Source organism: Poeciliopsis prolifica, unplaced genomic scaffold (genome assembly GCF_027474105.1).
Source record: "Poeciliopsis prolifica strain line A6 unplaced genomic scaffold, Auburn_PproV2 SCAFFOLD015, whole genome shotgun sequence".
NCBI lineage: Eukaryota > Metazoa > Chordata > Actinopteri > Cyprinodontiformes > Poeciliidae > Poeciliopsis > Poeciliopsis prolifica.
In genome coordinates, this window is record NW_026562390.1 from 7434169 (window position 1) to 7461583 (window position 27415).

General features: G+C 38.5%; 1 protein-coding gene across 2 annotated transcripts in view; it reads left to right on the forward strand.

Annotated features, from left to right (window-relative positions):
• The first annotated feature begins 345 nt into the window (after positions 1 to 345).
• Positions 346 to 27415, forward strand: part of kcnn2 (potassium calcium-activated channel subfamily N member 2) — a 31242-nt gene continuing 4172 nt past the window's right edge. Inside the window, exons 1-8 of one of the 2 annotated variants that reach the window (XM_055040593.1) lie at positions 346 to 1305; positions 1636 to 1731; positions 17063 to 17481; positions 17690 to 17831; positions 19096 to 19206; positions 19291 to 19418; positions 21855 to 21863; positions 26363 to 26432. In XM_055040593.1, the coding sequence (XP_054896568.1) occupies positions 481 to 1305; positions 1636 to 1731; positions 17063 to 17481; positions 17690 to 17831; positions 19096 to 19206; positions 19291 to 19418; positions 21855 to 21863; positions 26363 to 26432 (1800 nt within the window). In that variant the 5' untranslated portion in view covers positions 346 to 480. The remainder of the gene's footprint in view (positions 1306 to 1635; positions 1732 to 17062; positions 17482 to 17689; positions 17832 to 19095; positions 19207 to 19290; positions 19419 to 21854; positions 21864 to 26362; positions 26433 to 27415) is intronic. The other variant, XM_055040592.1, reaches the window with a different exon arrangement.

Sequence of the window (27415 nt, forward strand, 5' to 3'; positions counted from 1 at the left end):
TGCAGGATAATAGCTCTGTAGGACTGGGGAAGCCCTGATTTACAGCAAATACATCATAAATGTACAGAGGACTTAAAGGAGCGCTTAGCTTATGTGTGGCTGTGAAGAGTATATTTAATACGGAGAATAATGACTACTACTAATAATAATACATTTTAACCCTTTTCGTGGCCCAATTTTCTTGTAAAATCGATCTGCACTGATAGTTTGTACTGATATCGATAATATTGTGCAGAACTTCACGTTCCAACCTTCTTCGTGACGTAGAAACAGTTGTTTTGGTCCCCCCCCCCCCCCCCACCCCCTCTCTACTTCCCCATCACCCCCCCTCTGCCCAATCGGAGGTCCATCTCTCACATCCTACCGGAGCCGAAATGGATCTGCTCATGCAGCGGCTCCGTCCTCCTGTGAGGAGGACCATAACGCCCTTTGTCGGGTGCTCTGTGGCGCCTGGCCGCTGCTGTGATCGGCAGCACTGACATGGAAACCCCCTTCCAGCTGCACAACGACTTCTTCCCAGAGCAGCAGCAGCAGCAGCAGCTCCAACACTGTAAGTACCAGCACTATTACTGCGGACCGGAGCAGCAGCAGCAGCGCGTCGGCAGGCAGCACGACCAATCCTGCACCTGCAATAGCTGCACCACCTGTGATGCGAGGAAAAGCCTCGTCTTTCGCGGGACGTCGCCGACCACTGTGGGAACTTTGAGGACACCTTCCGAGACGTCTTCGAGGCAGGGCTGCCAACACAGCACCGCCTGCGACTTCACACCTTCCAGTCATGGTAGTTCAACTAGACATCATCATCCTCACCGCCAACATCATCATCATCATCAGCAGCAGCAGCAGCAGCAGCAGTATCGGCAGCGGGGCAGCCAGGGGAGCAGCCACAAAGACAGCAACTCCTACAATGAAATAGCCATGAGCAGCTGCAGATACAACGGCGGCGTCATGCGGCCGCTGAGCAACTTGAGCTCGTCCCGCAGAAACGTACACGAGTTCGACTCCGAGTCGCAGCCTCTGCAGCCCATCTCCGCCGCAGATGCGTCGGACACTCTAGTATCCAAGCCGGAGAACAATTCCGCCACGCTGATGCCTTACGCATCGGGGGACGGAGGGGCCGGCTGCGGCCACAGCAGCGGCAAATCGGGGAAAAAGAAGAACCAGAACATTGGGGAGAAGCTGGGGCACCGGCGGGCCTTGTTTGAGAAGAGGAAGCGTCTCAGTGACTATGCTTTAATCTTTGGGATGTTTGGGATCGTTGTTATGGTTATAGAGACTGAACTCTCGTGGGGAGCCTATGGCAAGGTGCGTATTTACTCAAACTTCATGTCCCGCTTGGGCGATTTAGTCACTGCTCTGCTCTGTCACTGTGGATGCAACTCGTATATTTTAAACAACTTCTTCCAAAAGTGTGCAAGAAAAGTCTGAGCAGCGTCCCAACACATACAGGCCGATTGGCCCTTTGCTGCCCAACCATGAAAGAGAATCCTAATGATTATGATAAAAAAAAAACTTCAAAGTCCTGATTAGTTGCAATGGTGTAAAAAGAACTTATTATATATTTTTTAAAAAGTTGTGCATGTGTTATCATCATGTTCAGTGTTGTTTGGCTTTAGTGTTTTCACTCTTTTGCAGGAATCCCTGTATTCATTAGCTCTAAAATGCCTGATAAGCCTTTCTACAATCATTCTTCTGGGGCTGATTATCATTTACCATGCAAGAGAGATACAGGTAATGTCCTAAGTCTTTTTCTTCATTCTTCTGTTTACCTTTTTATTTTAATTCCTTTATTTTGTTGTTGTTTTAGCAAAGAGATCAACTTCTGAACTCTGTGTGATACTGAGAGGAGGTTTATGATCTCTGCTGTGCTGCACTTTTAGGTGTAATTCCAGTTGTGGTTTTTGATATGGCTGATAGTGGTGACAGAGTAATTTCTTTTCACCCAAAGCATGTTTTCTATTGTTTGTTTTTATATAAGTGGGGAGCTGGGCAGAAGGATTGTGTCATTCACACCATCAATGCAAACACAAAACAACAATAACATCTCTTGCCTTTCACATGTTAATTGCAAGTAGAGGAGCTCGAAGAGGAAACACAAAATTTTCTCATCTTTTTCTGCTTGAACGCGGTGATATTGTTTGGTCTTTAGTCTTCACCGGGTTCATCTTTAGCGTTCTGCCTCTTTGGTAAGTTGAAAGTGTTTTTATACAGAACCAAAGACTGCTAAGAATCTGGCATCCTACAAAATGTTAGAGCTAAATTTTGAACTTTTTTATAGATTGATTTGTATACAAAATGACACGAAATAGAAAAGATTTAAGGAAATGACACTCACATTTCTATGTTATTTGGCAAAGACAAATACCCACTGGTGTTTATGTTATGTCTTTTGCATTGTTATACTTTTTTCATTTTCATTGCTACTAAAGTATCAGATTAAACACCAACAATTTGTTAAATTATGATATGTTGGTCTTTGCAACTTCATTTGTTCAGTTGTCATAGACTTTTCTTAGAATATCATGACTGAGTTGAGGGCACATTGCTAAGCTCTTAATAGGAAGTGAGCGTCCACTGTTTTTGTTCTCTATGTAAGAAAATGACCAATGGTTCACAAATTTAGCTGAAGTTACCTGGTTTATTGCTTCTCTTGTCAAAGTAAGGTGTATATATTTTTAGACTTTTTAAGACATGTGTCATTTTTAACTTGCTTAGCTCAAACTGGAATTTTCTAGACTGAATCAGAGGGAATGCACATTATGACAGACTGCCTATCCATTTATTTAATATGTCAAACCTTCACTCTATTTGTAAAAAAAAAAAAAATAGATTTCAATTTTTTTCAACATTGTTAAAATCTTGCTTCATCTTTTCTGGTGTGCAGGATGTAAAGTTACACCCATAATGTTGATGTTGGATAATAATTACTAAAGAAAACAGCAAATTCAGACACTCTAGTATCATTTCACAAGGTGAAACAATAATTAATGTCCTTCCCTCAATGCTTCATAATTACAGGTGCAAAAACTGCTACTGCAATATATTTACTAAATCTGCAACATGAACATGATCTAAAGATGACTGGAGTTTAAGCTCCCAGCAAACATTTGCAGTCTGAGGCTGCAGAAAGTGCAGGTGTTGCACATTTGAAGTGGACATGTTGGGGAATCTCTGGCTCGCCAACTGTATCTTAAGACCAGAAGTATAACACTGGTCCACCGATCCAAGACGCCTTGTGTGAAAGACGAGGTGTTAACCAAACTACTGATAGAGACTTGTTATACCTAAAGATGTCCAATATTGTATGTAGACTGTAGTTTTGATTAAAAAAAAAAACATCTTATTGCATAAAATTCTGCTCTCTTAACTCGGAATTTTTTTTTATTTACAATGCTTACAATCTGAAAATTTTAGAAGATTTTAATCAACCTAACTACAAATATATTTCTCAAACATCTAGCAGCAAATAACTTGTTCAGCAACAGAATAAATGCTAATACAATTGTTCCTATGAAGCAGAAATCAGTATTACTAAAGTTTTAATTTGTTCTGATTAGTTGTTTAATTAAAATATTGTTTTCACATATAATTAGTTGTGTTTATTTTCAAATTTTAATCAAGATTCTCAAACTGTAACAAAAAAAGTGTTAGTTTTCATAGATTCAATGCTTTTGCGTTAATATTTCCAACTTTTTTGACGTTGTGAAACGGATCAAGATTCAAATGTTCATAAAAATTAGATGATTGAATTTTTAATTTTGCACACATTAAACCTGACTAACACTGGTGAAAGTTTTTCTTTTTACTTATAAACGGTGGCAGCCTGACAGAAGTCATGCAAATCGGGTGAAGTGTCTTCCCCAACAACGGATATGGACGGAGCAGGGATTTGAACCAGCAACCCACTGGTTACAAATTTCCTGATCCTCCTGAACCACTGCCCCAGTAAAAAAACAAATACAATCCTCATATGGTGAGTCAGTACTGAGATGCTCCAACATAAGTCTTTTCTAACATTGCCTTGGAACAGTGTTATGCTCTGTCTTCCTGTCTTCTTTGAGTTCATGCCTGTAATTAATTGTGTTATTTTCTGCAGAGCGGATGTGTGCTGCCTGAAAGGTTTCATATATCTGAAGCATACTTTTTTTTTATTTATTAAATTAAATCAAAAGGAAAACTTCACTTGAAAGGGAATTGCGACGTAAGCAGTTCTGCAAACAGCGTCATATTTAATCATGTTAATGCTTCGTCTTATGCATAAACAAAACTGTATATTGCGAAATGCCACAAAAGGTATACGCTGATCCTGGTGGTTTCTGTCCGGTTTGCGCTTCCCTGCGATATTTATAGATGCCTCACACTTTTCTCTCTCTTGCTTGGATGAAAAAGGTTAGCTTTCTTCCTTTCTTTTGATCTAAAGTCACATTATCAGTTGAATGCATCAGCCTCGTTGGTAAATTTAGTACTCGCAAATCCCACAGGAGGCTCAATCATCGTGTTGTAGCACTGCTTTCAACTGTGAATCTTTCTTCATAAAGTATGACAGCAAAGCACCGACATCACTTCCACATTTCATCTCACTACCTAGCTGTTTCATTTTCCCTGCAGGCAGGTTCAAGTAGATGCTAGAAATTATATGGGAAATTTGTCTTGTGTAGAACTTTACAATTTATTTGCACTTCGTTTAGCCTTTGCACATTTAACTTAGATGTGGTGTGAGTTACTGCATGCAGAAATATATTAAGATTTGAGAAAATATTTTGCTTTTGAACCTCAGGTTTAAGAGGAATATTATTGCTTTTCGTCCTGCAGTCAACAGGTGGTTTCATTGGATCCTGAAAAGTCCTTTGAGGGATTTATTGAAAACTTGGGTGCAATTTCCTACCAAAAGTAAAACTCTGAAGCTACTACGAGTCACATTGTTAAGGAAGCAAGTCCTGTACAAACATGGACTGAAAGGCCACTCATAGAGGAAGGCCTTACATGTGCAATCCAGATTGAACTGGATATTTTTAAAGACGTGCTCTGTGATTTGATTAAACTAACTTGCAGTCTGTTTCCATAATGAGAAGTGAGTCATCCAAATGGACAATGACCCCATGCACATCACCAGATTATTCGCAAAGCGTCTTAAGTACAGCAAGGTCAATATTTTGGAGTGGCTGTCACAAAACCCTGATCTCTATTTCACAGAATATTCATAGACAGATCTATAGAACCGTCTGTGAACAAGATGACCTACAAACCATCTTAGTTACTCCAGTTCTGTCAGGGGGAAACTATTGTGAGAAGTTTCTTGTAGAAAATCTCTCATTCACCATAGAAATAATGTCAGAAAGGGAGAAATAAAAGTTTTCATTGTTTTTTCATGCAGCGAATGTAAATATCTGGTTGCAGCTGTGCGTCGAATTATGAATCCTTTTTTATAAAAAGACATTTGATTAACTAAATGGAATAATTCAGTTTTTCTTTCAGGATTAAAACTGACGCCGAAGCCCAACTTTCTCCCTGTTATCTCAGGTACACTGAAATGCTCATTTTAGCTCCAGAACCAGCTCGTTTTGAGCTGCATTTATTGTCAGCCGATGCATATTTACCCCACAGTAAGGCCGTTCAAAGCTCTTTGATCCGAGCTCCTCCGACAGTCACATCAAGAACCAAAGCATGTTTCACACCAGATAGCTCTCCCTTCACACAGAGAGTGGTTTTTCATGTACTGACCTAAAAAAGAAGAACGTTGCCACAATTGTTTGCCACAGAGTCAATTGCTGCAGCTCCGATTTCACCACAAATTCTCAATAACTGTACTCTGGAGATAAATCAGGGAACATTATCATGTCTTGCTCAAACTTCTTGGCTCAGGGTCTTGTAAATGTGAAATATGATGGGAAGTTCTGTCTTGCAATTCATCAAACCCCACTGGGATGTAACCATCACCCAGTTCCCTTTTGCTGTTTAGCTCCAGCTCACAGTGTTTGCGCTGCGACTTCCACCACACCAGCTGCTCCTTTCCTTCCTCACCTCAGGCTCTTTTGTGGCGGTTCTGCTACTCTGTCAATACCCGTTTCCTGCAGACTAACATATGTGCTGGCACACACTCTCAAATAAGGATCCGCGTAGATGGATTACTTAATTCCAAATTAGTCTTGATCACGACACAAATGTATACAGCCTTGTTGATGTGTGTGTGTTTCCTTTTCATGCCCTTCAGCCTCCAGTTTCACAGGATAGGAAATGTGGCAAAATCTCTGTTAAAAAACGTGGAATAAAATCCTAAACTTGTAGTTTTTATGTAGTTTTATGGTAGATTTAGTCAATATATACCTAAATTAAGAGTTGTATTCATTTCATTCCAGATTTTGAGTAAATGAAGGACCTTTTAAGTGATTTGACGTCAATGTCTGGTTGGAAAACTCAAGTGTTTCAACTTGCTAGCTGGTGATTGTATATAAGGTTGAAAAATTTAGAGGTAGTCTTGTTTCATTCTCTTAAATCCACTTTCTTAAAATCACCAATAAACAGTGCAACAGATTGATGCTGCCACCATTATTGTCAACTGTTGCAAGTTTGAAAGTCTCAGATTGTCACTTCTAAGTATTATTCCTGTCAAACAGTTTTTTTCCCTTGGTTGACAGTGTTACAGATATGCTGACGTCAGCATCAGCCCAATCCCTGACGCTCTAAAACTGGCTTCTCTAGGCAGTGATATTGGTTTTCTAGAAGGTTCCAGACTTGAGTCTTTGAGGTTCCTGGGTTGTTTCAGGATGTCCTCACAAACTCTCCTTTAATCTAGGGACAGTTTGTGTCCGATGGTTGAAACTTGGATCCAATGGAAAAGGCTGGATTACAGTAATGCTCTGACTCTTTACTCTATGAAACATTTTTAGACTCTGCTTAAAATCTGTGTTTAACTTTCCTAATTCTGCCAAGAGGAGTCGTCCAAAATTAGCCCAAAACTATGAAAAACCTTGTTGATGACTGCAACAAAAATTCTTTGAGGTACAATTTTTTTAAAACATAAAAGACATTTATCCCATCACGAGTAGGGAAGAAGGTATATATGTATAAGTCTGTATGTATAATTTTGACCCGGTGAGAATTAAAGAAATTCAACAATATATTAACTTTTACATCGGATTCTTTTCAGAAATCACTTTCTATGCAAATTGTCCTTTGTATAATCAGTTCACTCTGAGGAAACATGGTTCAAATAAATCCTTAAACTTTTTAAATTATTACCATTCATGCCCATGATGAGTGTATGTAAACTGCAACTGGAGAAGAGTTTCAAGGGCGGGGGGAAAAAGATGCAAATCAGATAATTTGATCAATGTTAGATAATAGCGGCTGAGAGGCTTGAAAGACCGTAAGGACAGCGAAGGAAAACCACCCGTACACAGTTAGCTATCAGATCACAGCCACCCCCATCACTCAGCATTAAAAATCCATCACTGGTCTCAAACGGAGATAGGCAAGTAGATGTACAACTATATCGTTTTGTTGTTTTTTTCCCCTTGGGGAAAGTTTGCAAAGAGCAAATAAATGCATTTTATAAGATGTAGAATAGATCTGGTCAGTTGGTCTGAAAAAAATATTCACTCTTCATCTTAAAGACTGCATGGAAACTAAAATCCAAAACAGCCCCATTAAATTTGAGGAGGCCACACTAAACTAAATTGGAAAGTGTATGGAGAAATTTCATTTTAACTTTAGTGCAAGCCTTCAGTTCCACACAGGAGCCACGCATCAACCCTCCGCTTTAATGTGATGTTTCCTTTTTTGACCCTTGCTTCATTTCTCGCCACAAAAGTGCCAACGTGTTTGCAGTGTTGCAAAATAGATTTCTGCCTCTAAAGAGCACTTTTCCCCCTGCTCCTGCAGTGGAATAGATTATGCATGCACATCCATGTGTACTCACAGATGCCTGTCAGATGTAGAGGCATAAGTCAGGATGATGAAATGTTTCTCCTCACTATTTTCAGAAATCTCAAAACTGATTTCCTTGTCAAGCTCTGGAAAAGATTTTAAAGCACAAACACTTTCCCCCTTGGCATAGCAGAAAACTCCCAAGGTTAGGTCAGACGAGATGGAGACTGAATGCTGTAATTGTTTTATGGAAACATCTGGTTTACTTTTGCAGAGAACTGGGGATCTACTGAAACGGCTACTTTACAACAACAACTCAATGCATTGTTGGCCAAATGTATTGTGACCTTTGGATAAAGATGTGTAAAAATTATGAAAATAAATTCATCTTTTATCACAGCTGCATAATTTCGCACGCTTGATTTAAGAAAACTCCAACCTTTAGTTTGAGTCCATCTATTTAGTGAGTACAAATCCCATTTTTAAAAAAATAAGTAGTTTTAACAAGAGCAATATAATCAGTTTTGCTTAAAATATATGCAACTAAAATTTTATGTCTATGATTTGTAGTCCATGTCTTTGTTGCCCTTTGGTATTAATAAGATGTAACACAGCACCATTTTAGTCACAGACCGAAATGGTGGAATGCTGGAAAGGGAAATACTTCAATTTTGGGGTCATTAAACCCTCAAACAGATGCTATTTAAATGCTAAATACGAGTTTAGTTGTAAAAAAAAGATAATAAATGTAAAATTTGCTAAATAGAATTTTTAACAAGATGTTACCCACTCGTCTCGACTGTGTTGTAGGCAAAAGTTGTTCATTCTTTGGCCCCAATAATTATGTTATTTGCCTTGGAGCTCTTCATTTGAGACTTTTGCCCTGTCTGTCTTTAAATAATGTGGAATCATGAACGCTGACATCAACGCAGTGCTGAGGTGCTGTTTTTGAATTCCTTTAGATCGGACCATGACATATTGCTTTATGAGACATTTTAGCCTCATGTTGTCAGAGAGCTTCTGTTTAAATTATTGCTCGATCCTTCAGATTTAGCAGTAATCAGGCCTGGGTTTTACAAAACATTGTTTCACAAACACTATGGAAAACCACCGTTAATTCAAATGTTTGTGAAGAACAAAATGGCGCTGCAGAGTCAGTAGCTCTGCCTCCATGCAGGAAGAAACCTCCGTCCTCACGCACACACACAACCCTGCATGGATGGATGAAATCATCCGTTAAAAACATCATCATGTATTTAATTCAACATCTGTGTCTGACATAGAAATTTGTTGATCTGAAACAAAGGCTGGATTTTCTTGTTTGTAATGTCAGATTATGTTACTTTAATAAAAGATTCATTTATTTAAATGTGTACTATATATTCTGCTACGTCTAATCAAATTGTCTCCAGGTTCAGAAAAACTACTATAGATGAATCTATTTATTGTACTTTCACAATTAATTTTATCACTTGAAATTTTTTTATTATTATTATTATTATTATTATTCAGATGAGATGTTTTATTTTCCACTTTATGACTTCAGGGCAACTTTGGTGCATTTGCAGCAAAGCATGAATATGACTCTGTACTTCTGTCGTGACTTTGACTTCCTGTTGCCTAAACCTGATGCTAGCTGCAAGGACCCGAGATCCTCTTCTTGTCATCTGACAGCTGATGAGCAGAGACTTTTTCTGAGCAGACACAAACTCACATCAAGGACCTCTTTGCTTGGGAGCATCTGTTTTGAGGACACCATATCTCTCTTTACCTCATAGTGACAGTTTTGCTGAGTTTTGCAAAACTTTTTAAAAATGCTTTTGGGGCCTGTCCTGTTTTTTGGTAAAAGTCATTGCTGACAGACGGTGTTAGACCGTACAGACCACAAGAAATATAACACACCACAGTGTCGGAACTTGCACCAGCAAATCCGGCCGAGGCTGAACCCGACCGCGCTTGTCGAGTCGCCTTCCCTCTCCTGGTGCCGCCTAATGTGTCAGAGATATGCTGCAACGTGCAGGAGACGCTCCGCATTTCTCAAAGTGAAGGAGACGCTCCGCATTTCTCAAAGTGAAATCTGTCCTCTACCTGGGAGTCCAGATGGGAGTCGGATAACCAGCGCTGACTGGTGACCTTAGCGTTTTCACCGAACGTCCAAGCTTTCAGCAGCAGAGACGCCCAGTCATGCCAATCCCAAAGATTATTTATTGATGGTATTTACTGCACGTGACTTTAAACATTCAGATGATTTTGGATTATTAATGCACACAACTGGGCTGCAGCCACTGCTTTCTGAAAGACAGGCAGATTTACACACTCTGACTGGAACATTGCTTGAGTGGGCAAATTGCAAATGCAAGTTTCAGACTTAATCTCGAGAAACAAAAGCAAACTGAATCTGCAGCAGCCTCAGATTTACTCGGCAAAGTGGCCTCTTAGTGGCTCACTTTGATAACATAAATAAAGCATTGCTTTAATGCCTAATTGGACTGAACCTCTCAACCTAATTTACTAATGAGACTGAGCGATTTAATTCTCAATGACAAGATATATGTTTCCATCTCCACATTACACAGATTAAATATTGAGTCCCATTCCATTAGTTTTATTAGGAGTTGCGAAACCAGTAACTAAACTAACCGGTGTTTTGCCTGAAATGCTTCCAGACAGTTCCGAGTTCATGCAGGGAATAAAGCTTAAGGCCTATTCAGCTGTGCTCTATATCAACCTGACGCGAATAAACTTCTGTGGTGATGAGAAAAGGGGCATGCACTCTGAGTGATTAGGCCGCATTTTGAGTCCATCAGGAAACAAGCTGACTATCCGAGAGAAGCAGTGGATGAATTAATGTGTCTTCAGTAAGAAGCAAAGCGCTGGCTGCTTTCTCTTTGAGGTTTGTTTCACAAAATTTGTGATTACTCTGTGTGCTTCTTTTCTCTACTGTCAGTATGAGGCTGTAATATTAGGACAATTTTAAACATTGCAAACAACATTTTCATCTACAAAAGGTTACGAAGATTGCTGTTAATATGCTAATGCTGATATCTACCTTAACTACTAATGCTGGCATATCTAAAAACACTGTTTATATTTATTAAAAAAAAACATTCCCAAGCTTTAGGTGAAACTTCAAGTCTTCTCACATTTGAGAATTATATGTATTGCTCATGAACTATAATGTGTGCGTACTGGCATATATGTTTAGGTGGCTTATTATGCTTCCTTGAACAGATTGGATCATGTTTATGGGCTACGCAAATCATGTTTATTCAATTTTTTGCACAAAATCATTCGTAGATTTGTTGAGATTTTAGTCTTCTCAGCTGTGCCCATTTTGAGATCCTTTCATAAAAAAAACTGTTTTGGGGCCTCTTGTCACTTTTAATCCAAAGAAGTTGCTGGACACGTCACCCAACTCAACGTTTACACCAAACATGGAAATGTCTGCAAATAGAGCCATCATTATACAATCGTACTACTTTTTAAAGCAGAAATAGAGTCTCCTGAACAACCAATAAGAATGCAGCAAGCAGTTTCTGAATGGTAAATCAACAACAAAACATCCAATTGGAAGAACAAAAATGTGCAAAATGTGGATTTGGCATTATTTGTCCTCTTTAAAAAATTCAGACGGAGAGGAAAATTCAACGCTCGAAACAGTTTATGAATGTACCTAAGTGGACATTCATATACTGAATAATTATGATTTTTTAAATAATAAGATTTGGGTCCAAGCCCTCTGCTATGTGTAACAGCAAGTGTTTTGAATGCTGAGGTGGTTCGTCAGTGCATCTGCTAAATGCAGTATAAAATTGGGAAATTATAGGATTGTGTTATTATTCGAACATTTTTATAGCAGGGGATTTGCATCCAAATCAGTTATCAAGCCAGTTTCAAGTGAGGATTTATTCAGAAATTCAAAATTTTATAAAACCCCAAAATCATTCATGAGTAAATGTTACCCTTTTTTATACATGTGAATTTTTCTCACTTATTACTTTTGCATTCATCTAGTTACAGTGATTGCTTTGAGATTTCCGTCGGCTTTGGGAAGGTATCGCTTCAGGCATCAACAATACTGAGTTTTCTAAGATGACATGGCATGACCTGAGAAGTAACAACAAGAGTTCAAGTTTTGCTTTGCTCCCTTTCTCAGACAGCCTGGGGCAGCGCTTGTCGCAGTGGTGAGCAGACAGATCAGTCTGACAGAAGTATGAAAGAAATGCATGTAGTGAGAACAACCTTTTAACACACTGGCCAGTTGAGCGGAGACTATGTCACACCAGTGGGTAATATGTCCCACAACAGCATTCATGTTGTGACCCAATGTTTATTACTTTAGTCAAAAGAAAATGTCTTATCAACATCAGACTTTTTCCAATATTTGTGTTAAGATGCAGAACTTTATAGGACAAATAGTATAGAGGTAAGTTTCTCAGGTTATGATGGTCCTGTGTGGGATGAAATTGAAATATTTCATTTAAATGATCTTCAGGAATAAAGTCATAGATAATTAACAGCAAATGAAGATTAGGTGAGTACAAGCTGCCTCCTTGAATTCTCTTCAAGTTCTGCAAGTTTCACATCCATTGATTTTTTTTTTTTTTTTTTTTACATATTTTAGGCACCAAAAACCAAAGACGAAAACAACTAATGTCTTAACCGAGCCATTAGTATGCATTAGCAGGAATGCTAACATGATATCACTGTCATACTACAGTGGTATCATGTAGTCCACAATGCATTCAGTTTGTGTCCAAAGTTATCTGAATTTAATTATATACTAAAAATAAAATATGTTTTGAACACATTAAATGGGGTTGTAAACCGAATATTCACTTATGACAATAACAAAAGTAATTTACAAATGAAAAGAAATCAACCTTAATTAGTCTAGCAATGAAAGAGCAATAAGAAAATATAATGCAGAAATTTCAGAGAAAGCCCAAAACCAGCAAAATAAAGTTGATTTCCTGGCTCTGGTTGCATATTTGAGGTTGCTGTCCTCCCAGAAGGTGAACCTTAATTATGTTGTGATGCGTCATAATGTGAAAAGTTTTGCAAGACACTATTTTGCAAATTAATTAGGAAAGATTGGATTTACAGTCATTCATTCAAATCATTCATCAGAAACAGTGTGGTGTTTCTATTCTTCTCCATATGTCTGTCATAACTCCTGCTTCTGCTGCTGGAGGGAGATATTTTCTCATCTGATGTAAAGGGCCCTTGGGGGTGTTGTATTTCAGGTCATCCATTACTATAATTGCTTTTACACACCAAGTAGGCTTTCCTCATGCAACCTAGCCTAAATGTTTAATTACGCAGTTTTAAGGTTAACAAACTTTGTAATTGCTTTTGACAGGCCCGGTTTGTTGCCTAAAACGTACAATAAAACATGGCTTGTGCTTTGTGCAAACACTACAATGTGCTCAACTGCTTCAGGAGTCTCAGTTCTTCCAGTAAGAAACTGTAGTCAAGTGTGGTCCCAGCTTGTGTTTCATTGTCTACATTACACTAAGTTGGAAAGCCAAACAAGGGCAAGCTGTGGTTAGAGTTACGCACTTCTCCAACAGATGTCAGTCTGTTCAAGAAGCTCAGTGTCAATCATTTGAAATGAACAACTGCCCTTGAAATTTTAATGTGTGTGTTTTCTTGGGTTGGAGAGGAGAGTCATGGCAGGTTTCATATAAATGTAAACGAGCTGCAGAGGCTTTGTTGAACAGTTATAGTGCTTGTTCAAGGACGTGTGTTTATTGTTGCATTCTCTGCTTTGTTCCTAATGTGCCAGCTTGTTGACACTTTGTATTTCTGGCACAGAAGCTTTTTGCAGCAGAACTGAGTCAGAGGCGTGCAGCGTGCGCTAAACTCTGTGCATTAATGTGATGCGGTTGAAAAGCCAAAGTGTTCAGAGTCCTTTTAAAGCCGTCAAACTACACAAAGCATTCATGTATGTCTGCAAGAGAAGTGACAGCGCACTTTTTTTTTTGTTCCCTTTTCTTTGTCCTTGAGATGAATGCATTAAACAGGAACTTTAGTTCTTTTGAATTTGACATATGAGGGTTTTTTTTTTATTAATTCTGTTTTATATCTGAGCTAAATTTACCATCTAGGTCACTGATCCCATTAACGCTTCATGAGTGGGGCGGTTCTTAACTTCTATAAAAAGAATCCCAAACTGAACTAATGGCTAAACGCACAGTCATGATCTGACAGCATGATTTAACTGAATAGGAACAATTACATTTTTTTAAATAGTAAAACAGACATGTCGATGGAACCACTATTAATTGTATTTCAGTCCTAATCAATAAACCTTTTTGCAACTGAAGCAGATTTGGGTGTAGAAACTTAGACATATTTCAGTATTCATTTCATTCTTACCCCATTTGTTGCACATTTGAACAGCGTCCTCGCTATATTTGATGCCTAGAGCAAAGCAAACTGCATCAAGCACCATAAATACAATAACAGTGAACTATAATTTTCTGTGAATTTATCAATCATCTTTTAATGTAGCCAAGTAAGACAAAAGGCTTGAAGAATAGGTTGAAACATATTGCCAGGCATATATATATATATATATTATATATATATATATATATATATATATATATATATATAATATATATATATATATATATATATATATATATATATATATATATATATATATATATATATATATATATATATATATATATATATATATATATCATCCAACTATGATCATGTATGTTTTTGATGTGTTTCTGCTTCAGCACGCCTGATTCAAATGCTTCTATTACCATCTCAGCTTGTCATTAAATGCTACTGAAGCATGTTGATCACTCATTCGTTTTAAATAAGGTGTGCAGCAGCAGCAGCAGCAGCAGGGAAACACCTGCAAAAACATTCAGCACAGGAGTCCTGCAGGACCCAGGTTGAGAAGCCCAAAACAGTCAGATGTGAGCCAGAATAATAGAATACAAACTACAGCTTATAAAGTCCAAGTTCGAAACAAATGACTGGAAATGAACAACACTGAAGAGGCAACAAGCCAAACCATAGAAAAGTGGAGGATGTGGTGAGGAGATGAAGCAATTGAGAGGCTTTTAACTGCTGGGAGGATTGATGAGCACCATGAGGACCGGGCGTGTGAAAGCAGTGCAGCTGGGGAATAACCTGATCCGTGGAAGCTAAAGCACAGTGACTAATAAAAACAGACTGAACACAGAGGAGCTGAGCAAGATTGCAGGTGGTTCAAACTGAACCAAAAACCTAAACACTAACAGTGAAATAGGACTCTAAACCGGTGCACAATGAAAAAGAAGACAAAGAACAACAAATTAACTAAACATAAGAAAATTAAGTTTTTTTTCCACCTTAAATGAAGATAAAAATTAATCCAAATACAAAACCAATTTAAAACTAAAAAGACAAACACCAGACTGTTAGTGTATATTTAACAGTTTTTGATCTGAGATATATTGTGGCTCAAGTCAAGAATCTTTGTATAAAATGTGTAAAATCTTAAACCTGATTTTAGAAAGAATTGGTTGCAAATAAAAAGACGTTGGACAGCTGGAAGTGCATTCCCTCTTTTGGGTTTTGGTCTTAATAATCTTTGTTGGCTCTGAAAAGTTGAATATGTGTTTTTGCCTGATCGACAGGAGATAAAATCATAAATATCATCAAGTTACCATAAGATTTTAAACTGCTATAGCGCTATATTTCTATGTTTTTGAAGGGATGACAAAATACGTTTTCTAATGCGTATAAGTAAACTAGAATACACATTGAATTGCTTTTGTTTATTCTTATTATTGATGAAATTGACCAAAGCTATATTTACTCCTGAAATATTCTGCTGTCGATATCCTTTAACCCTTGTGACTTCTAGATGCACATTTTAAAGCTCATTCAACTTTAACTTCACATTCACTTCATCAGATATGCAGAAGAATGTAGAAGAAAAGAATCCAGTGGAAAAGATCCATGCCACTCCTCAAAAAAAAATCTGCCCACTTTGCTTTTAGCAAGCAAAACCTTCCCACTCTCACCTCCTATGGCTAAAGATTTCATACAGGCTGCAAAGCTTTATTAATGTTGAGCTAAAGGTTCGGTCGACCTTTGCACAATTTTGCCTCCAGCTATGTTACGCTGTAAGCAGGAGCACTGTGCTGTATGTGCATATTACAACCAAGCACATTTCTGAGGTTTTTGATCAAATGTAATGGTGCAGTTCTCCTTTTCTTTTCTCTTTTCAAAAGCCGTCCACTAGGATTAAAAATAAATAAATAAATAACGTCTGAACTGTTCGCTCATATTTGCTGACAGCAACATTTTTTAAAATATCTGCTGCCGCTTGTGACGGCTGGTGCAGTCAGAGGACCTGGAAGTCATTAAGTGGATGGAGCAAGAGCAGCTGTGGAGGAATACCGGTGCCGTGCGCTAGAGAGAGAGGAGGGGGGTTAATATGGCTCGATAGCACTTAATTTGCAACCCAAACCAGCAAACAGAACCTCCCTGAGACAAGGTAGATTGAGACGCTCTGTCCTCAAGCATGAGCATGGAGAGGGATTGTGTGGAAGGGGAGGTGATGGCAGCCATCAGGGAAGCTCACGGCAGATTGGATCGAAACGGCATGAGGTTTGAGCTGCAGCAGCAGAGGTGACCATGTGATGAAGCTACGTGTATGACAGAGGACAGGGAGGAGGAGAGTGATGATAGGCCCTGAAATCCATTATTTCAGTCCCCTATGAAACCGTCTGCCTTCTGGTCAAAGTGCAATGGTGATCAGAACCGTATGCTAATGTGTAGGCAGGCAGCTGTTTGCGCCAGAAATATCCCAATATTTACCACATGCTGCAAATGAAGTGTTTTGTGTTACAGCCTTTATTTTTGCTTTAAAGGAGTCTGAGATACAAGTAAGCAGAACTTTTAAGTTATTGCAGATGTTCCCCAGATTATTCCTAGTTATGGCTCTGAATTAGTGCCATAATGATGGCGTTGGAAAAACAACTTTGCGTAAAACTGTTGAAATGCTACTTTTCTAAGTTCCTGTTGCAGCAGGCTGTGTTAACACTCTTTGTATCTAAACAGGAAAAACAAGTTGAGATTCGGTTAGTTTTATTGGTCTTCTCCTATAAGAGTGCTGCAGTCAAAATGTTTTCAACATTTCCAGTCAAAGCTCACACCTCTCCTCCTTTATTGACAGCTCTTCATGGTGGACAACGCAGCCGATGACTGGAGGATAGCCATGACATATGAGCGCATCTTCTTCATCTGCCTGGAAATCCTGGTGTGCGCCATACACCCCATCCCAGGGAACTACACCTTCACCTGGACGGCCCGCCTGGCGTACTCCTACGTTCCATCCAAGACGGACGCGGACGTGGACATCATCCTGTCCATCCCCATGTTTCTGAGGCTGTACCTCATCGCTCGGGTCATGCTGCTGCACAGCAAGCTCTTCACCGATGCCTCGTCCCGAAGCATCGGCGCCCTCAACAAGATTAACTTCAACACCCGCTTTGTGATGAAAACCCTCATGACCATCTGTCCTGGCACTGTGCTGCTGGTCTTCACCATTTCGCTCTGGATCATCGCTGCATGGACAGTGAGAGCTTGCGAGAGGTGCCTGGACCAGTTTTTGCCGCTACGCCGTGCTTCACGGCATCAAACATAGATAGAGGCATAAAAATAGACCAAACACTTCTCAGCTCACTGTCTCTGAGCCCTAGGAGAGACGGAGTTATATCATAGACTGACCAGCAGAATGAATCTCTTTTCAGGTGAAAGTAAAACATTAGGTGTAAGGTAAACCTGTTATTGTTCTTTACAGGTACCATGATAACCAGGACATAACCAGCAATTTTCTTGGAGCCATGTGGTTGATCTCAATCACGTTTCTGACTATTGGATATGGGGATATGGTCCCACACACATACTGTGGAAAAGGAGTCTGCCTCCTGACGGGCATTATGGTCAGTGTACACTGGGTGCTCGTGACCTTTATGGTATTTTATTTGCTCTGTTTGCTTAATGTTATTGTTTAAAAAGTCAAATTTTGCTAACAGCATAAAAATACTTAACTTTTATCTGGGAGGAAAATAACTGAGACTGAACATTTGGTTCAGTTCAGTTCAGTTTATTAGTGTTGGTCAATTGAAATGAACAAATATAACCTCAAGGCATTTTACAAGATAAGCAGGTTCATTCATACATTCATTAATGTATAAATCCAGTTTGATCTATGCTCTGTGTGAATCCAATTCATTACAATAGCCAGCCAGATAATCACACTGCAAAAACACTAAACATTACCAAGTATTTTTTTGTCTAGTTTTTAGTGCAATATATCTTAGTAAGAAGTCAAAACTGACTTACAAATCTTTTCTGCAATATGTAGATATTTGTTTTAAGTAAATAATTCCTTAATATTCATTTAAAAATATATATATATATTTGTTTTCCTGGCAGATTGTTTCACTTATAATAATCTACCAACTTGTTTTTATCATAATGATGTCATAAGACATTATTATGGGAAAAACAAGATATTTTTCACATGAAACTAGTACTTTCTCACCAATATTAAGGAATTATTTACTTTAAAAAAAAGTTCTTACTGGAAAGCTACTTGTAAGTTTGTTTTATTTCAAGTGCACTAGAAACCAAACCAGAAATACTTTGTATGAATTTGTTTTTTTGCAGTGTACTTAAAAAAAAAACAGAAAACCAGACAGAGAAAAAAGTATTAATTGCAAATGGTGCATAGGTGGTGAAGAGCAGTGGTCGATTTGTCCTCCAGCAGACTAAGCCTGTAGCAGCTTTATTATCAGGATAGCTCAGTAAACCCTTTGCCTTTATGAGCTTTATCAGAAAGCAACACGTAAAGCATAGTCTGAAGATTGTAAGTGAGAGTGTGTCTCGCTTCATGCAGAAAAACTGGGACGTAATTCCCTCATGTCTCCAGAGAAATGGTACAGAGTAACATTAACACAGCTTGAGAAAGCAGTCAGAGGTCATCGCTGTAGTTGTTTTTAACAAAGGAATCAGGCATGATCAGAGAACTGACTGGAGAAAAAACATGGAGATATTTGAATTCATGAGGGCATATAATGACCCTGGCTATCAGTTCTGTAGAGAATGTCTTTGCCATGACTTGTCATTGGGTCTCCAGATTTATTTTCCTCAGCATGAGGGTGAAAGAAATGTAGTCCAGCGTGTCTGTTTATGTCTTTCTAGGGCGCTGGCTGCACTGCCTTGGTGGTGGCTGTGGTGGCGAAGAAACTGGAATTAACCAAAGCTGAAAAACATGTTCATAACTTCATGATGGATACCCAGTTAACAAAACGAGTACGTCAGCTTTCCTCACAGATCTCAGATGTTTCTCCTGTGCGCTTGGTTTTATTTATGTATTTATTTATTTTCATTTTGCAGGTGAAAAACACAGCTGCGAATGTTCTCAGGGAGACGTGGCTCATCTACAAGAACACCAAACTTGTGAGGAAGATGGACCACGCAAGAGTCAGGAAGCATCAGAGAAAATTCCTTCAAGCCATTCACCAGTAGGTCCCGCGCTCCTAAACTCGCCTACTGTGCAGCAGGATGTTCATTTAATTCAACAAAAAAAACCTGAAATCTGAATTGTTTGACACCTGTAGCAAAACATATGTGTGCTCATATCAAAGAAGAATGTTACGGTTCACATGTAGCATGCTAGAAAAGTGTAAACGTGCTGGGTTCGATCATGCATGCAGTTTAACCCAGCTGTTATATGTCATTAGTATGAATGCTCATTATGAAAAAAGCACAACAAGTAAAAGTGTGTTTACCTTAGAATATCGTTGTGCGTCAGGCGTGTGATATCGATTCGTTTCTTGCTGGCATTGTGCTGTCCCATTGACTCTCGTGCGTCTCTTTCTCGGTGAGTCAGATGTCAGGCTGACCTCAGGGCTGACACATCAGTGTTTCTGCTTCTCCGGTGGCCGATCAGGCGCATACCTGTCAGCTAGTCCTTTAGTGGGTCCCCAAGGACTTCCAACTTACTCCAAAACAGTATCGATTTTAGCCTCACCTCGCTGTTGTTTTTCCTCACGCTACAGTGCTCACCGACACTTCTGCTCCGTGTCCTTTATCTGTGGCTGCTGGAAATTGGTGCAGAGCTTTATCAAGAGAAATAACTACAGTGATTTTGTTATTATGTGGTGTAATGTTTAAAAAAAAAAGAAAAGTCTGCTTTGTGTGCATTTGGTTTCTTTCTGTGGTTTTACTCATGTTTATGGGTCTCTGTAGGATCTTGTGTGCAAGTTTAATTTGCTCATGAATATTTTTAACATGCATTTGTGTTTTGAAAATATTTGGGTGGTTTATTATAGGACAGGGGGAGTAAAGCAATGCTCAGTTTTACTGCTGCTTTTCCTCCTGCTGCAACCTGCATCCGGATCAGCAAAGTTTCTGGCTGTTTATTTCTTATTCTCCAGGGGTGGTGTTATTTTATTCAGCCAATTTGCAGCGGTGATGACAGTGTCTCACGTCCACCTCCTGTTCTCCAGGGTTAGGGTTAGACAGTCCTGAAATGGGAATTGCCCAGAGCTGCAGCTTAATCTATAATGAACAACACCCAGTAGGGAAAAGTCACATCCAGCATTCAGTTCTTCGTTTAAAAACAAATACTCAGCATGTTGTCGGTGTCATCTGGGCACACCTTTGTCTTATAAAGATTTTTTTTTTCCTTTGGCGGTTTTGATTTAGAGAGTTCGAAAGATTGAATTGGGATTTGAAGCCTACATGCTTTGTATCAGATACAAACACTTAACTGATATAAATATAGAAAAGAATAACTCACACATGTAAGATTTTCAGCCAAATCACATCACCTGTCATTGCATTTTTTTTCTACAGTTTTCAATACTGAAAGCAAATAACATGAGCTGGGAGCTGCTGCTAAATGGAGCCGTAGATGCTTTTTGACACCGCCTTTGTCTCGTATTGCTTGAGGAATGTTTCTGGGACTGTGAATGCAATCAGGAAGGTTGATTTTATTTACTCTACTGCAAAAATAACAAGATTAGTAGTGTAGGGAAAAAATGAGATTAGAGATAAAGTGTGAGCACAGATCCAGCAACCAGAAACAGTCTAAACATTAAGAAAAAGATTATGTGTTTTCAGGATGATTCGCAGCTAAGATGAGACTTTTGGACCTGCTCGTTAACGAAATGAATATCATATGAATTTCTGGTTTCTATTTAATGACATTTTGAAAAGATTATCCAGATGAATGAGCTTGCATTCATCTTGAATATACTGTAATCCAAATGGGGTCAAAGATACATCCTGACTAAAATACATACAAACACCCACATTAATGTTTGGAGCAGCAACCTGCCATGTACCTACTGTTTAAGGATGATCCTCACATGCTATTCCAGAAGTTTATTGATTATCTGTTTCATCCAAACCAAAAACAGTTTTAATATTAGGGATCATTTTCTAATTGGACCTCCCATTTTGGACTTGGTTTCATCAGTCATCTCTTAATTTGAGGAGACATTCAACTCAAATCAACTCAATTAGTTCTAAGCAGAGTCACTGGGTTCAACTCTTAAACATGCATGGTGGTAGTAGCATCATGCTAAGGTGGCTGTTTATGAACCGTTCTTGATAGGAAAAATACCCAACTTGCATATCCTTGCCGACAAAAAGCATAATTAAGCAAATAGTAAATCTTTATGAACTGGATACATTTGACTTTGAGAAAGAACTGTTCAAACACCTCATCAAAAGCTCAAAATGAATATGACGTTCATGTCGACGATGAGCAGATCAGTAAATGCGGACACGTTGCAGCTCATAGTTGAGGTGACATCGTAAGAGTTGGTCACTCCAATCTATACTAGCAGGGGGGGTTTTTTCATCTGAATATGTTTATCTGATGTAAAAATTCATCTGTCTACTTCATGTTTCCTTTTTTTTTTCCTGTTTGTGTCGACTCAATGAAATAGAGCTCGAAAGTAAGTCTTCGCCTTTAATGTAGATAGAGACCTGTTGTGTGCATGCCAACGAGAGCTTGTCCTTGAACCCGATGATGCTACTAAAAAATGGCACTCCCTCAGTTGATAAGTGAAATTCATTCCTTTTGCATCACTTGAAGATGTCCGTGTTATTTAAGGTGCTGCACAGGACTTGTAAAAAAAAAAAGAAAAAGAAAAGAAAATAGAATTGAAAACACAAAGTACAACTTTTTAACACGCCTACTGCATATTCTGAACACATCCACAGATCCATGTCATGTGAATTTCAATTATCAGTGATGGAGGGTGTTTTTCTTTCCATTTCTGCATGGATGTGATGACCTCTGACCTTTAATCAGAAAGCTACTGATTAAACTCCAATCAACTGTGCTTTCACATACCGAAGGATGACAGCTAGCACTCCCCATCAAGGCAGACCTGCTGATTTATAATTTATAAAATCCCTAGAAGACTTGTTACATGCAGTGGAGCCGTCGTGCTCATATAGAGCAGGGTTTGGGGGGTCATCTTTCGGCGAGTGGAACCATAATTACGCCTGTTACAGCATTTGCAGCCGCATTTTCCTCCATTTCTCTGTTTGACAACTCAATAGCATACACCCAAGCTGTTAACCAGCGCAGTAACAAGGACATTCGTCAGTCATACAAGGGTAATTAGGAGCGTTTGCAGCAGAGAGTGTCTAAATACTGTCAAGGGTGTTTGGATCAGACATGGTCAGTATACAAACAAATGTCTTACACCACGTTTTAGGCCATTGCAGCTGAGAATTGAAGTGTCCCCCATGCAACCCCAAAGTCCCCCTCCAAGGGATTACAATTAATTTTCATCCTGAAGGTTGAAGTGGGAATCATAGCAGGAAGCAGGATAGTGCTTGTTAGTTCAGAGATTATTGAACTGAAGACGCAGAGAGCGACCTGTGAGGAAGGTCAAACTCCAAGCAATCCCATTTGCTCTGAAGAGACTCAACAGTGACCGCCAGCGTGACGCTGTCAAACAGAAACTGGACACTAGCATTTACATAATTTCATATTTAAACTTATCTAGGAAGATTTTTTTACAGCACTGCATAGAAGGTCTTTAATCAATGTTTGTTTTTGTATATTGGACTGAAGCTTGTATAAGGAGAGAAGCTTTCATAGAATCTCTTCAGGCTTTCTGTGGTTTTTCTCTGGAGTTGTACTTTGTATCTGACCATTTTCTGAGGAATGTTGTTTTTAACATTAGTTAAATCCCTGAATAATGCAAATCTTCCCAAACTGAGGAAATGAACCATTTTAATCATAAAACTTAGCAAAAAAAAATATGTATTTTAAAAGGGATCTTTTCAGAATGCAGTGATCATAATCTTTGTCTGATCTTCAATCTCTGTTTGGTAAAGCTTTGATCTGCCAAAACTCATCCTTTTAAAAAAAAAAAAAACTACATAAAGATACGAGAACAAAATTCAAAGTATTTTTTCTAACCACCAGGCAGAAAATTGTGACAGTAAAAAGAATTTAATTATTTATAAATTATTTAGTTTATGTTTTAGCCATCTTCAGCTGCTTATTTTATCAACTACCAACATTTTGCCATTATTTGTTGTCAACAGACAATGGACAAAACGTGTTTGAAAAAGCATCAAAAGTCCGAAAGTAAAACTATAAAAAATACATTTAGAAAACCTGGGGAACTGTTAATCAAGACATTTTTAAGGAATAGCTGGTAACTAGGAAGCAAAACAGGAAATGAAACATAATCCAGAGCTCTTGTACAGTACTGTGAATATTTTCATCAAATACCTTTGTTGATTGTACCAGATAATCTTTTTATTCATAGAACAATTACATCCAATGTAGATATAAGTTCTTAATCTACACAAGTGAAAAAACAAAGTTAGTTATTCAGTCATGTGGTCAAATGTCTTCCCTCAGAAGTGGCGGTCATGGACAGAGACAGAGACACAGGGCAGCAGCACTAACTGAGATTGCCTTGAAAGATTTAGTGTGGCGTTGAAAAGCTTAGCGTAGCCGTTTTCCCCTGATGAATAGCAAGCAGATTTAGAGTGCTCGTTTAAAAGGAGAACGCCCTGAGAGGACTGATTGACCGAGGTGAGGGGAAAAAAAGACTGAATTTAACTTTTCTTCATTCTGACCTTGAGCTGCTTTGTTCTCAAAGCTCCCCAACTACTGTGAAATCTTTGTTTCAATTTAACACACACAAAAAACATTATATCTCTTAAAATCTCACTGAAACCGCTTTCTTTGTTTGTTTTGTTATTTTTTTTAAATAAATAAAGCGGAAGGAGGTATCCTACCAGACTCAGTTGTGAGGATATTAACTCGCTGTTGCAGGTTTCTTTTTGGCTGCTGTGGCGCCCTCTGCTGGACAAACGTATTATTTTTGCTCAACATCTGTCTATCATCAAACGTTAAAATTGACCTGCCCTGCAAAAGCATTGATAGATTTTTTTTTGTCCCATGTATTTCTTGATGCTAGTTCACATTTGAGTTTCAAATTAATGTTTAAATTATAATAAGTTGATTTTTACTCAGTGCAAGCGAAGCTGTGGATTTTGAGAGATTTCTAAATCAATAATCCAAACATTAGATCTCAAAAGCAATATATGTCTTTGCCTATTATGACTCAGATGAAAAAGATGAATTAATGTCTTGAATCCATGTTTAGTTGACACTCTGCAGGAGAAAGTTGTGGCTTTTGGGCCCCATGAGAACGTAAGTGAAGAGACTTCATTGGCCTAATTAAACAGGCAGTGTGATTCCTCAGGCAATATGTCTGCAGTGAATACATTAACTTCACTGTACGTCTTCTTTTCTGTGGTAAAAAAAATAAATAAATAAATAAAATGGCTTAGGTTGTAGTTTACATTTCACCAGGTAAATACCACAAAAATTTAAGCCTTCAACAGTAAAATTACAATGGTTTTGAGTTTTTTTAAGTTAATACTGAAAATTTTGTAAAATAACAATGACACACAAGGGTTTTGTATAAACTGTAGTAGAAACAACAAGCATTAAAGTGTCTTTAAAAAGTACTTATATCTCTTGAACCTTGTTATATTTGGTCACATTACAGCACAAACATCAATGTATTTTCATGGAATTTGATGTAATACACAAACAAATTGGTTCATAATTGTCAATAAAAAGAAAAAAATTCTTGTTTTTATTATTATCATTATTATTATTATTATTATTATTATTATTATTATTATTATTATTATTATTATTATTATTATTATTATTATTATTATTGTCACTAATACAAATCTGAAAAGTGAAATATGTATTTGTTTTCATCTCATTTTACCCTGATGCCCCTAATTAAAATCCAGTGCAACCAACTACTTTCATAAGTCGCTTCGCAAATTAGCAAATACGGCCCGCCTGTGTTTAACTTGTGATCATTTTGTTGGAGAAAATTATTAGCAGAAATCGCTCATGGTTAAAAACTAGATTGTGATATAAAACAATATTCCAAGACTTTAATATATTATAAAATATTGTTGAGTGGATCATCTGACAACATAGAAGATGCTTTGCAAACCTACCAAGAAATAGAGCCAGGAGACTCAGGGTAACTCTGGAGGTACTGCAGAAATGCACTGCTCAGGTGGGAGAATCTCTAGACTGGACAATCTATGCACATACTTGTGCACTTCTCAAATATGTCCTTTTCTGGAAGAGTGATAAAACCAAAGTCATTATTTAAGGCAACCATAAACAGGTTAGCTCAGTTTTCCATGACTTATGTAGTTATGTAAATAAAGAAGGAATTTGTTGAAGAAGGTTTTCTAGAGAAGACCAAATTTTATTCTCTGAACTTATAATTAAAAGATTTGACCTGAAAATAAAGTAAAGTATTAAATAAAGTGTTAAATCCCGGGGTGTGATCAAATTTGAAAATGATGTATAATTTTTTTCTAGCACTTCCCAATTATTCACCACTTTGCGTTGGTTAATCCCATAAAACCCCATTACAATACACTAAAGTTTTCTATTTTAATGTGCAAAAATGAGTGACAATTCAAGGAGTATGACTACATACAGAGACAGTCTTCTGTTTCCATCCATAAGCACGGATGCCGTTGACTGACTGAGAAAGGAATATAAAGAGACAACAGAAGACCTTCCCCACATCAGTACCGCATCAGAACATGAGTGTTTGTATACAACATAGACACTCTGAGATCCCTTCCTTCCCTTTGTTTGAAAATTGGTCGAGGATGCAGAGCTGATCTCGCTCTCCCGCCTCTGTGGCCTCCTCCCACTTGCATGCAGTTCAGCCAAACAGATTGCCATCCCCTACCCACCTCCCCCTTTCTCTCTCTCTTTCTCTCTTCAGTCCTTCCATTCTCTACACACATCCTGTGCATGTCCCAGGAGTGCTCTCCGTGTGTATGCCCTTGTGTGTGCACAACCTAAAAACTGATTTCTGACAGCGTTGATTTACCGGGTTGTGAATGGTCTTGTGTTCAGATTGAGAAGTGTTAAAATGGAGCAACGCAAGCTGAATGACCAAGCAAACTCACTAGTGGACCTTGCTAAGGTAAGATAGACTGTTCCACTGTAAATACGATTCGCTTAACTCCTGTGAGTGGCCTCAATGCATGCTGTTTCACTCACTAAGTCGGTGTTCTGGTGTAGACAAAGTCTACAGGTGTCAAATAAACAGACAGGCTTTACATCTATGTTCTGTTGTGTGGTCCACTCACCTGAAAGTGTCTGGGTATGAAATAATAGCCCCTCTTTATTTAACAGTTTAAGGTATTTATCCCAACATATGCCCTCTAATAAAAAAATTTTTTAATGCAGTGTAATTTTTCATTTTGTTCGCCTTTAGAGTCACTAACTACAAGTGGACAACCCTGTGGGAGAGCGCAGGCAGGGTGCCAGCCTGACGCAGCACAAACACTAACCTGGGAAGGGAGACACGCTGTGATCTGATGATTCAGCCTGAAATAAAGGCAGAGGAGGGGGAAAGGAGACCACAGTGACATTCAAAAACACAACACAGTCAAACTGGACATGATCCAGCATGTCACTGAGAGTGTTAGCTGATATCGCCCAATCATCTGTTGCTGTAAAACACCAGTCAGACTCCTAACATGTCATGGGGAGAAACTGACCGATTCAGTTCATTTTGGTCCTAGCTGTTGTCATGAGAAGACACAACCACGTAAGGGCAGTAAAACATCTTTTTCTTTTTTAAGGTTTGCTGTAGAAAAATTGAGCTCAACATGTGCAGCTGTCGAAGATGAATTGCCTCTGCAGTGCTCTCTGAAAATCATCAGATCACGGTGCATCTCTTTAATTCATTATCTCCTGCACAGCCTGTTGTCTGTGTGCTCGGTCTCTGACTGCCTCCTTTTCCTCCTGCTTTCATGAAGTCAGCTGGTGGTTCGTTTCATGCTTAAAGTGAATCTTTTCTTGCTCTTTTAATAAAATTGACTCCTGCACAAATTGCTGGGCCAGGTTGTTTGCCATTAAAGTTTAATTCCTTCTCACTTCATAACTCACAGTTAGGTTTTT